Raw genomic sequence first — 15,298 nt, forward strand, 5'->3', positions numbered from 1 at the left:
CTCAGCAGCCTCTCCAGGTGTGTAATCCAAGTTCACCTTACGTTAGGACAATGCAGCACACAGACAAGCACTACAAAGGGACTCTCCCCAGCCAAGGTGTATGCTCAGTTCTCGTCCTTAACATTCTCCTTCAAGTGACAAAGGACACTGGCTCTACTATCACTACCCAGGATATTTCAAACTCACAGAAATGAAGAAGAAGAAACAAAACTCAGAAAAAAACAGACATACCACGGTGCAGGGCAATAACCCAAGAATAAAGAGGAAATACTAAAGTTAATTTAAAACCATTTGCTTCTATTTATACGATTAATCTTTCGAATGTAAAAATGTTAATCTTCTTTACTGATAATCTTTTAAACAGCACAAACAACTTGTTCTGCGGCTCAAAGGAAGCTCATGCAAAATGCAACAGCTCTGCCTGGTTTAGACTGGAGCTGGCAGGATATTCAAATCCTGAGAGGTCAGCGCAACCTACACAGTGCAGAATATTAGCTCAGCTTCTGAATTCACCACTGCCAATTGCTTTTGATTTCTGTTTTACTTCACTTCCTTTGATGACAGAGCCCATACCTAACAAGCACCACCAATCTTATTAACACAGAAAATTTTCCTCTGCCTCTCCCTCGTCCTCACTCACTTCTCTCCCTTTTGGACCCAAGCTTCCACTAACAGGTTGGAAATCTGGGGACCAGAGCTGGATTTCCCTTGAACTGGATAGAACTAAACTTCAGGACTCCTCACACAGCCCTTCCCCATCCACAAACCAAGCTTTGTCATGACCCCACCCAGTCATGATCACTCACTCATCCACCCAGTTTGACATACCTTTTGGAGGGATCTTTCTGAAGACACAGTGAAAGTAATTTTCTAAAGGACTTGCCGTACTTTTTCATCATCTCCTTATCCTCTACTCCTGTTTCTAAAGTGGGTGGATCATTTTGCAAAGTCAACATCAACACCTGCAGCAGAAACAAACAGGAAGACAGTATCTCAGGACAGCAGTTGCTACAACTGAGTTTTTCATTTTCCAGCAAAGCCTCAAAGACCCTCCTTGATTAGGTACAAACGTGCTTCCCCATGATTTTCATCTTCTAGAAAGTGTGCAAAGTATTCAGTTCCCTTTGCAAACCTGTTCACGTGCCCTTTCACCTTTTTGTTATTCCATTGACAGAACTTACAAAATCTGCTCTATGTGTTAAGAGTGCTCTCCCAAAGGGGCCAGGACAAGGGCTTCCTGGGAACTAGCTCTCACAAGGCCTGCAGGAGCACATAGCTCCAGCACCAGCTTAGTGCAGGCTGTGCTCTGGCTGGGAAAGGGGGCAGTGGAGGGTAGAGAAAGAGAGGCCCAGAGCAGCAGGGAATGTTCACGTATACAGGTTATTCCTAAGGAAGGGACCGCATGTACTCAAGGCTTCTGTAATACATTACCAGCCCTAAAAATAAATCCACAACATCCCAAGAGGTAACACATGGTCTCCCTTTTTCTTTTTTAAATGAAAAAACATACAGAAAATTGCTCAAAGGCTTGGCAAAACTGAGACAGTAAGACACTGAAAGATAGCTGGGACACAAGTGAGTTACTAAAAACCATAAGCAGAACAAAAGTCCATGCTGCTTTTGGAAAGCAGCAAAAAACAAAAAACAAAATCAAAACACAGGTTTCACATCGAAAAGGTAAAAAATTCCATTCTTTCACACTAACGTCAAAATTATTTGTTTTTTTGAAAAAAGTGTAGAATTTGTAGCAAACTATTGACCTATGAAATGAAAAAAAAACTCATTAATGCATACATCAGCCTTAATTTATGCAAATGCTATACACGCCAAGACACTGTTCAAACACTTTCAGATGCGTGAACAGATGAAGGATTAAAGTGACAGTATATTGTTTGTGGAGGATAATAGCAAACCGAAGAAAAGTGGGAGATCTGTGAGATTTTAAGAAAAGTCCTGCAGGACTTTAGGCTAGAATTAGCAATGTGACTGGATTCAAGTGGAAAACACTAAAAAGTAGGGAAAGAAAGCAAACAAGAAATAAGAAAAAATAATAAAGAAAAACCAGATGAAAGAAAAGTCCTCAGCGCTGTTTCAGTGCTTTTTCCCCAAAAGGTCACTTCAGTTGTTTACACCTCAATTTAAAATTTTCTGCTGACAAAATCAGGTGTGTACACACAACCCCCAAATCTTAACTATTTAAAAAATATGTATATAAATATAGAGAGAAAAACAATGTAATGAACTACACTAAAACTTTAATAGGGATTGTCTGTGGTTGATGAGATAGATTATGGATGACTCTTTTCACCTTTATTCTTATTTGGACTTCCAAATTTTCTACAATAAGAACGTATTAACTTTTTAATCAGTAAAATCATTTAACTTTTTTTTTATCCTCAGGTCTTTTTTTTTCTAAATCCTCTTAAAACTTTTCCAATAAAATCCTAGGAAAAAGTTGAAACAAACATGGACCATATTCTCTGTAAAATACCTTCATAATTTCCATTCAACTATTTCAGCCACAAAACAAAATCCATTTGGGTAAATTAACCCTGACCCCACCACCTCAAAACTAAGAGAAATAATGACGTAGGCTAGTTAAAAGAATAACAAAAATAGGGACTTCCCTGGTGGGCCAGTGGTTAAGAATCCATCTTGCAATGCAGGGGATGCCAGTTCCATCCATGGTCAGGGAACTAAGATCCCACATGCTAAGGGGCAACTAAGCACCACAACTAGAGAGCCCGTGTGCTGCAACTAGAGAGAAGCCTGCGCACACACCGCAACGAAGTGAAGAGCCCGCGGGCCGCAACTAAGATCCCATGCAGCCAAATAAATAAATAAATATTTTAAAAAATAACAACAATAAAGAGTAACTTCCAAAAAAATAAAATAACAAAAATCTAAAAATGGTATCCAAATGTGTGTTAGTTCCTAAAAACACTGGGCTCCCTTATTTCAGATGAGTCACCAACATGACACTATGAGAACAGGAGTGAAATGTTACAGACCATGGGGGAAAAAAAGGACTGAAAATTTGGGAAATCCATCTGTAAAGATGATATCACTATAATCTATTTTTAGATTTTTCTTGGGGAGCTGGGGGTATTCGGTGATAGAGAGAGTAATGACCAGCATTTGTCTCATCTATCAACCTCCATCGACCAATCTGATCACATTCTTCTGTGCTAAGAACGCAAAGCAAGCTTCAAAGCCAGGAACTGTGCTACTTTTGTCCCATTCTGTCCGCTGAGAGCATCAGCTAACATTTAACTTGGCTGCATCCCTCCATTAATTCCCCTTGGGTCTAAGAGAGAAATGACTATGTTTAAGAGAATGGATTCTGTTAAATCATATTTCAAACCCGACATAATATTTCCAAGAGCAATTACTTTCATAGGAGGATATTTGTGGTAAGGCGCTGCTCCTGTGGCTAGTTCAATGGCAGTTATTCCAAAACTCCACATGTCAGCCTTGAAGTCATAGCCTCTCACCTAAGAAGGGAAGCAGGGAAAAAAACACAATTATACAGCCGGCATGTTATACATGACGGGGTCCATATTATGTCAGAAGTCCACGGCCGTGTGTGCACAACCTTGAGATTACTTTGCTAAGGTCCAGCAATCGGGAATTAAATCTTGCATGACGCATTCTAGTAAAATGATTGATTTGAACAAAATGTTAGTGTACTAATGACATGTATTGTACAACTATACTATGTCAATCAAAACATCACTTTTATTTTATTTATTAATTTATTTCACCTGTTCCATGACTTCAGGGGCCATCCAACACGGCGTGCCAACGAATGTTTTTCTTACTTTATTCCGGGTAACATCACCCCCTGTTGCTAAGAAAGCACTTACCCCAAAATCTGAAAGGAAAAAAAAAAAAATCACCCTTATTTTAGGTAAGACATTATGGCTTACAAATTCTGCCTTTAAGAACATCTCTTTTCCCGATGGGCCTCGCAATGATGATGACTTGCTCCAAACACTGTGGAGCTCTCTCAGCCATACAGCAGGGCAGTCCTGCCACCCGCCATCCCCTACACCAGCGTTCCCCAACCTTTTTGGCACCAGGGACCGGTTTCGTGGAAGATTTTTCCCCGGGGGCAGGGACGGCCGATGCTTCAGGCGGTAATGCCAGCCGGAGCAATGGGGAGCGGCAGATGAAGCTTCGCTCACTTGCCCACCCGCCCCTCACCTCCTGCTGTGCGGCCGGGTTCCTAACAGGCCGTGGGCAGGTAGCGGTCCGTGGCCTGGGGGTTGGGTACCCCTGCCCTACACTTCAGAGAACGCCCTCATCACAGGTTATGGGTCAGCAAGCTCACCAGTCCAAAAGCTCAGCATATCATTTTTATATTTTCTACCAAAAAGGTATCACAAGTCATAACTAACCATAAAAGACTACAATAAAAATATACATACATACATTTAGGGCTTTCCAAAGCCCTAAATTAAAGGATCTTAGCTTTTAGCTAAGATTCATTTTAGAAAATCATTTATAAGAATAGCATCAATGGTAGTAAAACTAGCATGTGTTTCTTTTTATGTATTCTTTTATTATGATTATTTTCTAGCCTCTTTAATCCCACATCATCAATGTTTGGGGAGTGGATTTCTTCCTTGAAATAAAGCATGAATAACATACAACTTCCACATTCCCATGCCCTTCCTTGAACAGTGCTCTGTAACACTTTAGCCAAAATCATAATGGCAAATCCACAAACCCAGGTACATAGAGCCAACATGCCCAGTTTTGCCCACACGTAGCAATCAACACAAAGGATAAGCCCAGTCAGTAAAGACTGGGTTTTTTTTCAACGTTTGCGTTCTGGATAATTTTCATAGATATAGACGGAAAGGTTTGTAGAACGAAATAATACTCTTCTTGACATCCATTATATATTAGGAGTTCTTCTTGTGAGGACATGAATTAATTAAGCATACTGTATACGTGCATGCATTTATGCAAAAATTATGTTTGTATATGTGAAAGTAGAGAGGGAATACCCAGTGATTATTAATGCATGCATCTGTGTTTAGAGTTTTACTAATGGTTAAAATTAGTTAGTAAGTTAAACTACCAACTAATTAGGGCTAGTACAGACCTACCAGTAAGAGCCAACTCAAGGGCACCTCAATAGAAAGCTGGTGAACAGTTATAAAAAAGGGATGTCAACACCTCAAAACACTGCAGCAGATTATGCAGTGTGGACCCCTCAAACTGCTCTCACATGACTCTCCTTTGCTGGCCCCCTTCGGTGACTGCCAGGATGATGGCAATTACCAAAGAACAGCGTCAAGTACAAACCAAGGTCAAATATTAGCATTTGCGTTAGATCTACGTTATTAAGTAATGCAATAACACTGGGACCAGTTCCCCGAGTTGAAATCTGTTGCCTATTCCATTTTATTTACGTTTAAATTCACTCAAATCCCAATAGGATTACAACTTCAAGTCAAAGGAATAAAAATTGACAAAGGGCGTCTTTATTCCAACTGCTACTCTCGTGTTAATAGTGAGCAAAAGTATATTCTGAAAATGCTATATCATTTAATTTGCATGTATGTGCTGAACTCTATTTGAACTCTTATATTACAGTCAGAAAAATCAAGCTTTCTGAAAAGAAACCACTGAAACAGTCTCCTTCAGGTAGGAGGAGATAAAGTTCATTCTCTTACAGAAGAGCTAGGTCAACTTAATCATTTGTAAGTATCTACTATATTTGGCTAGAGGAAGAAACAACATGATAAGGCTTTCGAAAATATAAATTTCAACCTCATTTGTATTTCGGAAAAGAAGTTTAACAGTGAATCCAACATTCTGTTTTTATTAAAATAATTGTGTAACATGATAATTTTAAATAAATACATATCATCTGTAAATAATTAAGGATATGGGTAAAAGTTGTTTTAAGGAAAAATAAATTCTTTTCCATGCAGTTGAAGCAATTCTACACCCCAAATATACATATATCTTCCTAAAAGATATAATCTAGACAAAAATCCATTGTTAACATTAATTGTTTTTAATTCCTTAAAAATACCATCTGATGGGACTTCCCTAATGGCACAGTGGTTGGGAATCCGCCTGCCAATGCAGGGGGACACGGGTTCGAGCCCTGGTCTGGGAAGATCCCACATGCCGCGGAGCAACTAAGCCCGTGCACCTACAGCCCGTGCTCCGCAACAAGAGAAGCCACCACAGTAAGAAGCCCGCGCCCCACAAAGAAGAGTAGCCCCCGCTCGCCGCAACCAGACAAAGCCCCCAGGCAGCAATGAAGACCCAAGGCAGCCAAAAATAAATAAATAAAAATTAAACCAAAAAAACCAAAAACATCTGATTACATTAGACCTTTTAAAGCTGCAAAAACTGCTGAGAGAGATGCATAGTTGCAATTCATTATTGACAATGCCTCTTCAATGTATTTTCCTGATTCACATTTGTATTCACAGACTCCACTTAGAACACTCACTTTTAACTCATAAACAGACGGTTAAACATCTTTAAAGCTCAGAAGAAAAATTCCAGAAGCAGAAAACACCAATCCTAACATCTACTCACCCTATGACTACAGAATAAATGTACAATTTGCTCATACGTAAGGGCAGTGTATACAGAAAAAGATTTATATGTACTGTGCAAGAGAACTTTTGGACTGAACTTTGTAGGGTGCTTGTGTGAACAGGAAGACGGGTATATGCTGTGGAGACAGCTTACATGTGACAAGAGCAGTGGAGGTGGCAGAGCAGAAAACAGTGAAAAGTGCCCTTGACTGCTGAGGGGACCTCCAGACAGCCCAGGGGAGTGGAGGCAGATATGTGTGGGTCAGAAACCATGAACATTTCTCTGGCAGCATGGAATCAAAGGCTACACATCAAGTTAGTCAGCCTCAAGGAATAACTGCATCTCAAACCAGAAAGAGTGCGGCCATCCTGGTAACGAGAAGGCTCTCACATCTTTTGAATCCATCCAGTTCTCTCCTTCCCCGTTGTCAGTGCCTTGGTTTAAGCCCAAGGGTCCTGGGGCAGCCTCCGAGGTCACCACCTCCCTGCTTTCCCCAGACCAGCCTGCAGCAGCCAGGCACTTCTATGTCACAGGCCTGACGGCTCCTTAAAAGTCTTTAAAGGCTCCCTGCTCCCCCCAGGATAAAGTCAGAATCCCTCAGAACAACATGCAAATCTGACTCCCCTTTCCTCTCCCGCCTCATCTAACACTACTCCCAAATTCCAACCTTGGCATCATCCCAGTGCATTGTTCCCTCCACTAAGGGGAGGACCATCAGCAGAGGACACTCTGCTGGTCCTTATTAATGACAGAAGCGGGCTTCCCTGGTGGCTCAGTGGTTGAGAGGCCACCTGCCGATGCACGGGACGCGGGTTCGTGCCCCGGTCCGGGAGGATCCCGCGTGCCGCGGAGCGGCTGGGCCCGTGAGCCATGGCCGCTGAGCCTGCGCGTCCAGAGCCTGTACTCCGCAACGGGAGAGGCCACAACAGTGAGAGGCCCGCGCACCGCAAAACAAAAAAAAAACAAACAAAAAAGTGACAGAAGCATCTTTGGCATCCTGACTCTTGGTGCCTTGTATGGTTAAGTTTGATGTACCTTCATCACCTTTCCCTCATTTGTGGCATACGATTTAAGTGACTTTGGGAACTGTCTTGTTTTGATATGTGAACACTAAGCCCTGTGGAGGATCTGCAGGCGTTTGGGGTGCAGCTACCTGATTTAGCAAGTAGCAGATCTGCCAGGAAATAGCACAGCCCTAAGGAACCAAGGCAGGATGCTCAGTGGTTAGGCTGAAGACGAAGCTATTCCCCAACTGTGTGACTCCAGCAAGGCACTTAACCTTTCAGGCTTCTTGGTTATGCCTGTTTTTACATTATTTTCACATTTATAACACCCCTCTACTTCTTTTTACCATGAATAAATATGCTTTATAATAATTGTTAGGTAGATCAATAAGCTACTGTTCTCTGCCTTACAACTGGGCTGAGGGGATAAGCATGAACGTTTTTACAGTGGTAGATATAAAATACGAGAAGAACATGCTTCCTGACCTTAAGAATATTACCATCAAGGAGGGAGAAGGCATGAAACAGAACGTGTAGAATCAAACGCTATGCTCTGCTGTCCATGTAGAAGTGGAAGAGTTAGGACTGTAATAGCCATGAAAGACTCCATCTCGAAGTGGGCCTTGGACCTGGCCTTGAAGATGAGGTTGAGTGTTGGACAGACGAGCCCAAAAGGAACTGACCTTCCAGACAGAGAAGCAGCACGAGCAAAGCACAAGTGCTGAGCCAAGAAGAAAAACTGTCTGACGGCTGCATGGCTCAAAAACTCAAACTTACAGGGGCCCAGGCAGGAATAAGAAGGAGGGAAGGGGGTCCTGCAAACCAATAGCTCCATCTCAGTGGTGAAGGGCACTTGATATCTGTCTCAGCATAGGGGGACATTAGGAAGTGCAGGGCCCTTCCCAGGAGCCCATCCCCAGGTCTAAAGCAAGCTTCTGCTGTTCCGCTGGAAAAGAAAGCTGTCATAGAGGAAAATGGCCCTGGTTTTGCAGATGCCCCAATTTTCCCACAGAAAGCCAAACATTGAGATCTTGATGTAAAACCTCTCATTTTTGCTGTCGCTGGCAACAAATACATGGAAAAAAAAAAAAAAAAGTGGAAAAGCACGATAAAGCAATTCCGCCTGCCTGATTTAACCTGCAAAACTAGTCTGCCAACTGTGTTGTTATGATGTCTAAAATTTACCTACAATACTTCAATGTACACCGTGTGATATTATATTTGTGGTACTGCAACCCAGGTGGTCGACTGGTGTTCTGAGCCAGAATGCCCAGCGCTAGAAGGGTCTCGCAGCACTTGATTCACGATGCCAGAGGCAGCTGCTAGAAGTATTTCTGTTATCCGTATCTAAGTATAGATAAGTATGAGCCAGGTGAATGCCCAAAAGGGACTACTGTTGGGGAAAAGAGTCACCTGCGGATAGGCAAGATGCATGTTAGAAACAGGCTTTCACTGGTAAAAGTCAAAGTAGTGAGCACACAGAGAGGGGCTAAAATATTTTAGATATACTCCCCATCTGGCATGAACAGAAAGAAAGAATCCAGCCAGGCCCAAGAGGAAGCTAAACCCCTAACCAGTTTTCTGCCTAGTTAGATTCTAGATGCCAAGCACAAGTGTACAAGAAAACTGCATCTGGAATGTTGGCATGTCGGCTTCGAGTGAATTTTTCATTCACCTAGAAGGACAGAGAGCAGGAACCTCCTTGAGCTTACGGAATAAACTGTGAGAAATCTCTAGGGTTCTTGCTTGCTAGCGAAGGGCAAAATTTGGTCTGAAACTTGATTTCCTTAAAACCTGGGAGTGACACTGTAGGTGAGTTAGCCAACCCGAACCTACCTCAAACATCTATAAAATCTACTAATATCTGTGAAAGGGAACCTGAGTTGTGCATGGAAAAAAAAAAATGGCTTAGGTCCATTCCATACTTGGCTAGAGTAATAGAACCAACATTTGAGAGCTCAGAGCTTCCTAAATCATATTCAAAATGGGTTGCAACAGATAGTGATCCTTTAGACCTCCGAGTGGCTGGTTGCAGGTCTGGGGCAGCGAGAGTCACAGTGGCTACAGGGGCCCCTGGTAGTTCCCTGCCAGAAGCAGCCTCTCTTCCCCAGAGGCCATGGTCTGGAAAAGGGAAGAAGCACTGAGCCTGTCAAGGAGCCCAACTACAGAGTCTGAGTTGCAGGTAAAGGAAGCTGTACTTGATCCAGTTACTACCCTGGACTACTGTTGCCTTCTCTCTAGTCAGGAGGAGAGCTGGGGAAAAGAAATCATGCAGGGATGTTCAGGAAAACAGAAAGACTAGAAGCAGGAAGACCACAGCCATAGTCCAGGAGTAAAATCAACAGGGCCTATATTTGAACAGAGACTCTGAAAAACGAAAGCATGAGACAAAACCTTAATGAAATGTGATAATTTAGTGAGTACTGGAATTAAAAAAGAGGAAGGAATAAACAAGATGAAATAACTTGCCAAGGACCATATAGCAAGTTACTGAAGGTCTGAATGAAATCCATAGTCCTTCACAGAGGAGTTTTAGCCACATAGCCCCAGGCTCCTTTTTGGGAAAATTCAGTGTATTCTTAGGTACCGGAAACACAAAAAGGAATAATGGGGTTAATATTCCACAACTCCTACGCTCTTCCCTGAGTAAAGATCAAGTTGTGATCACCCAGCATAGAAAAACTGGCTTGAGGTTCTCTGGTTAATCCTAAATGTCATATTTATATCATCAAAAACAATCCCTGCATAATTTGGTTTGATTCCCAGTTGTTGTTTTTTTCTCATGAGAGAGTCAAGACTTTACTGGCAAAACTGAAATGTACTTCTGAACACCCAGGAAACATTTTCAGGGCTGCCAGCATCCGGCCTTCGTGAGTCTCACAGGTGTCCTTAAAATGTTATACATCCAATGTTGGTGAATGAAGAAGCCTATAAAGAAGCACATTATGATTTAAATTATGCAAACTATGATAATGGGTATAAAACAGAAGCAAATATTTTCTTAATTCTGTTAGGAACTGCATGAACAGTTGTTTTGCTTTAAATGACGTATTTCGTTCTTTTCATGTTGTTTTTATAGTAAAACGTGTGTCAGCGGTGCAGCGCCCCCGTAGGCACAGTAGTGTCCAACCGGCGTGGGTGTCGCTTTGATTTTGCACAGCTTTGATTTAAACACAATGCCAGCCTTCTAGTGAGAGCTAACATGGGAAAATATGACATTAATTGAAATAGAGTGACTATTACATGACCTAAACAACACGAATAGAAGAATTATGTTAAGGTATCATCTTCTGTTTGCTGGTAATTTCAAGGTGTCCTTTCTGCCCCCAGATTTTCTTGGTGAGAGAGGAAAGACACAGACCAGGATAAGTGAAGGCTTTAGCAATTACAGAATCAGAGGCATGCCTCCTCCAACTGCAATCCAGACTTATTCCATGCAGATTACTCTTCCTAAAGCACAGTTCTGATCACAGCCCTCTCTGGTCAAACTCTCTCCCCACATGGCATCTGAAGAATAACAAGGCAGACTCCCCGGCCATAATTCATCCTGTATGTAGGAGCCAACAGTCTCCCAGTATTCTTTCCTTCTGATTGCAATGTTTACCCCATTATCACATCCTTGAGCACAGTGCTTTTCGCTTTTTTAACTGACCTCATCACTTGTTTCTCGATTTTACTTTTCTTTAATGTATAACTAAACCCAGCCTTTTCTACCAGTTTTACTGCTTGTTTTATTTCTGTTTGTGAATTAAATAGGAACAACTTTTCACTCTCCTGGAGGCTTGCCATCTTCAGGGTGTCATCAGACCTCCAGGCAATAAGAAGCAAGTCTGTAGGGGCGGGAAGGTGGGGAGGCAAGGGCAGCACTGCCTCGTGCCTGCTGGGAACCCCTGAAACCAGGCAGGAGAGAGCGCAGGGCAGCACTGACTCAGAGGTGGCAGAGGGGATGCCTCAAGTCCTCCAGGAGGACGTGGCGCCTCCAGGTACCTGCAGAACTCAGCAAACCCAGAGCAAGAAGCAGAGCCCAGAGCCCAGCGGGCCAAGGCAGGATGTGGCGAGACCTACACAGTGGCCGCCAACGTTCACCAGGCTGGTTTCCTTCTTGAAGGAATGTCACTTTACTCATAGGCGAAGTTTTCTCTCTATTCTAACAGTGGTGTGGGCATAACTAGTAAGAGGCCAAATAGTGACACACTTGGTGTGGGATACGTGGCACACCATGGGGTCCTGACCGTTCCCAGTGTGTCCCCATCAATGATCCCTGAAGCTACAGGGGAGAGGAGAGGCACCGAGGGAGGACACAGTGAGTAGCAAGGAACCACATTTCCACCCCGAGAAGGTACTTTGGAATCGAACAGGCCTGCGTGTGATGCCATTTACACTCCCCGCTCATCCACTTCACTTCCTTGAACAAGTTTCACAAGCTATAAAATGAGGGGCACAGAATGCATATAGTAGTTTCCTAATAATATTAAGTCCCTGGCAGCACACACTGGTGATCTGCTACCCAACATCCATACCCCGATCTCTACCAGCATCCTGATTTGGTGTGCCGGGCCCCAGGGGGATTAACTGTACAGATCTAAGTCAATCATGGTGTCTGATTCCTGGTCTGGTGAATGGTCTGAGGGTCTGCCCTAGTCCTGACCCATGGGATCCAAGAGGAATACGGTACAGACAGTCGTGGGGATATTTTCTAACACAAGAACCACCCTACCAGGGTGGTTTCCTCCCCACTCCCCCTGCCTGTTAGGGACACTGTCACATGAGGATGTGATGCCGGGAGCAAAGGAGCCCGTGGGGACATGGGCTGCCTGACATGACTGAGGTGCAGAACAGAGAGTAATAAAGAGCCCAAGACCTCTGTGATACCCTGGGCTCCTGCACCAACCCTGGAACAGTATACCCCAGAGACTGATGCTACGTGAGATTGTTAAACGTCCGTATTGCTTCATCCCCTGACGGTCAAGCCCTCTGGTATTTGTACCCAAAGGCTTTTTAATTTTTACAATCCCCTGTCTTTCCCCAGTCCAGCCATGTTTATTCATACTTCCTAACTGTTAACAGTTAACCACTGCATCAGAGGCCAAAGTCGATGCAATCCCCAAATGGGCTTGGTAAAAATCAGCAAGAAAACGATTTGGCACACAGCGCAATTTTGGAGTTTTAAACAGTTTCAGTATTAGGCATGGCTTTTAATACCAGGGGCACAAATCAAAACAAATAAATGCACCGGCGTCTCAAGGGGAAAAAAAAAACATACTACAAGAAGAGCCTAATTCACTTCTTTGCCAATAGTTCTGTTTGGGGCTACGCTTACGTAAATGTTCCAAAAATGGAACAATAACACACTTCCAGGAAAATAGGAGAGAGAGGTATCTTCAACATTCTCGTCTAGGTCCTTGCTACTCAAAGTGGGGTCCATAGACCAGAAGCATGAGCATCACCTGGGAGCCTCTGAGAAACACAGAATCTTGGATCCCACCCCAGCCCTAGTGAACAGAATCTGTACTATAGCAAGAGCCCCAGCTGATTCGATGCGCAGTGCAGCTGAAGAAGCGCTGCTCAAGGGCACCGTCTTCCTAGCAGGCACCACGGCACGATTCAGTATGACCGGAAGACCTCCAAGTACAGCCAGCTCCACAGCTTCCCTCCGTCACCTCTTTGGTGAAGAGAACCACAGCAGTAGAAAGAGAGTGGCTTGGAGAAAGTCTAGTGCACATTCATGTATTTTATGACAAGTAAGTACAAGGCCAACACTACAAACGAAAATCATGTCCTACACAGAACTGTCTGACCCAGTGATGCTAATGTGTCACGCAGGACAAATTCACACATGTGGCACACCTCTGTGGGAATGCTCAGATGTGTACAAAATCTTTTTATGATACATTTACATAAGTTACAATCACAAAACTTATTAACAGTCCGTCCGTAAGAGCTGCTCATTGGAGGTGCCAGGGCATAGAGGAGCCGGGCTGCGGGTAAGCATTAGCCCCAGCACAGGTATCTGTAACACTAAACCTCTCTCTCCCCCTCATGAAAGCTCTGAAATGCAGTTGTGTGAGGGTGATAGCATCATAATATTAAAGTGATAACACTGAATCCACTCAATTTTTAGGCAAGTCGATAAGAAATATGTCGGCACCTTATCTGCTATTAGTAATCAATTATTCACACACCACCTCACTATGGGGGGGTGGGGGACACCACCTGTCCTGCTCAGGAGGGAGGGACCCCAAGAGGGACCAGATAGAACCAAAGAGAGTTTTCTGAAAACCCTCGCTTTCCACCCAAACTTCTTTCCCTGAATTAGACTCCTGGTTTTCAATTCTATTTATTCCTTCTCGTAAGCAAGTGGTCTCAGTGGCCTGGGCTGGTTCTACAGACTGCAGCCCCACCCACATGTGGCATGGTGTCCAAGGCGTTCAGGATCAGAAAACAGGATCTGCCGTAGTTCCAGAGCCTGGGCCCTAGGGAGTCACTTCTAGCTGCTCTGCACAAGTCCACGTTTCCCATCTATTAATGAGGGAGAGGCAGTCCTGACTGTGTTTGAAACATCAGAGAGTAACAATTTCACGGCCTTTTCTGATGGCAAAAGAAGAAATTAGAAGACATCTTTTTATTCCCTAAAGCTAGAGTTTCACCTTTCAAAGCACACACACACAACAAACCCACAAAGAAGCAAACCTTCCCAGGGTTGGTAGTTCATGTGGGCAGACTCTCGAAATTGCCATCAACAGGGCTCCTTCAGATGTGCTACATTTCTACTTATAAAGGAAGAGCTCTTAGCACTTATCTGTACTTCGTCCATGGAGTCAACATCGATCCACAACGACACACACAAATTATGTTAAAAATTCAACAGAGGTACTCTTGGTAAAAATTTGGAGGCTACGCAGGCTGCCAGTTCCTCAACCATTCTCACAATCAAGACAACACAGGCTTAAAAGAGACAAGAAGAAGAATAAGTGGTGGCTGGTGTCAATTCACATTTGGCTCACAGTTCTGCTGACTAATACAGCCAATTAGCCCCAGCGTGAAGGAGAACGCTAGTCTAACACAATGGCAAACTACCGATAATCTGCCCATCTATGTCAGAGTCGCTGAACCCTCCCCCAAAGCCCAAAGCAGGTGAACTTCCGGGGAGACATGGAGCCAGAGGCCACACCTGGCGGGGCAGCAGCAGAAGAAAGGGGGCCCAGGAAGGCTGGAGCAGTAAACCCAGACCAGGTGTGCTGCAGGTGCAGGCAAGAGCCAGCTTTCTCAAGTCTAAAGACAGACACAACCAAGAGCCCACTCGTGGTCAACTTTCTATCAACTATGATAATTACAGTGAGCAAAGGAAAGCAACAGATACTCCCCAAGTCACAAACTCATTCTCCCTGGCTCCCCAGTGGGAGTGGGAGGGATATTTTTAAAGATGCTCTGGTGAAAGCAGCCACAGGACAGATGCTTGGCTTACTCTCTGCTCCATGCCCAAGATCACCCTCTGCTTTGAATGCTTTCAGATAGGACTGAGAATGCCTTTAGTGAGTGAGGCTAATGAAGGGACACTGAAACACTCTGATGCAAGACAGATCCTCGGAAAACATCTTGTCTACCTTCCTTATTTTTCAGCTGAGAAACTGAACCCCGGGACCGCTGAGCTGTCAAAAGGCATAGCGTGAAGAAGCAGGTGGGGGAGGGGGCAGGGAGCCTAATGGCGAGGAAGTCAGCCG

The 15,298-nt window shown here is 43.8% G+C and overlaps 1 protein-coding gene across 1 annotated transcript in view; it reads right to left on the reverse strand.

The window, feature by feature from the left end:
• The window catches only part of STK39 (serine/threonine kinase 39), a gene marked incomplete at its 3' end in the record, with an annotated part of 307,961 nt that overhangs the window by 196,942 nt on the left and 95,721 nt on the right, over positions 1-15,298 (reverse strand). Inside the window, exons 6-8 of the mRNA XM_082841363.1 lie at positions 3,765-3,874; positions 3,393-3,494; positions 829-962 (exon numbers count right to left, since the gene is read on the reverse strand). Of these exons, the coding sequence (XP_082697489.1) occupies positions 829-962; positions 3,393-3,494; positions 3,765-3,874 (346 nt within the window). The remainder of the gene's footprint in view (positions 1-828; positions 963-3,392; positions 3,495-3,764; positions 3,875-15,298) is intronic.

This window comes from Leucopleurus acutus, assembly GCF_964270905.1.
Source record: "Leucopleurus acutus genome assembly, chromosome: 6".
NCBI classification, from domain to species: Eukaryota; Metazoa; Chordata; class Mammalia; order Artiodactyla; family Delphinidae; genus Leucopleurus; species Leucopleurus acutus.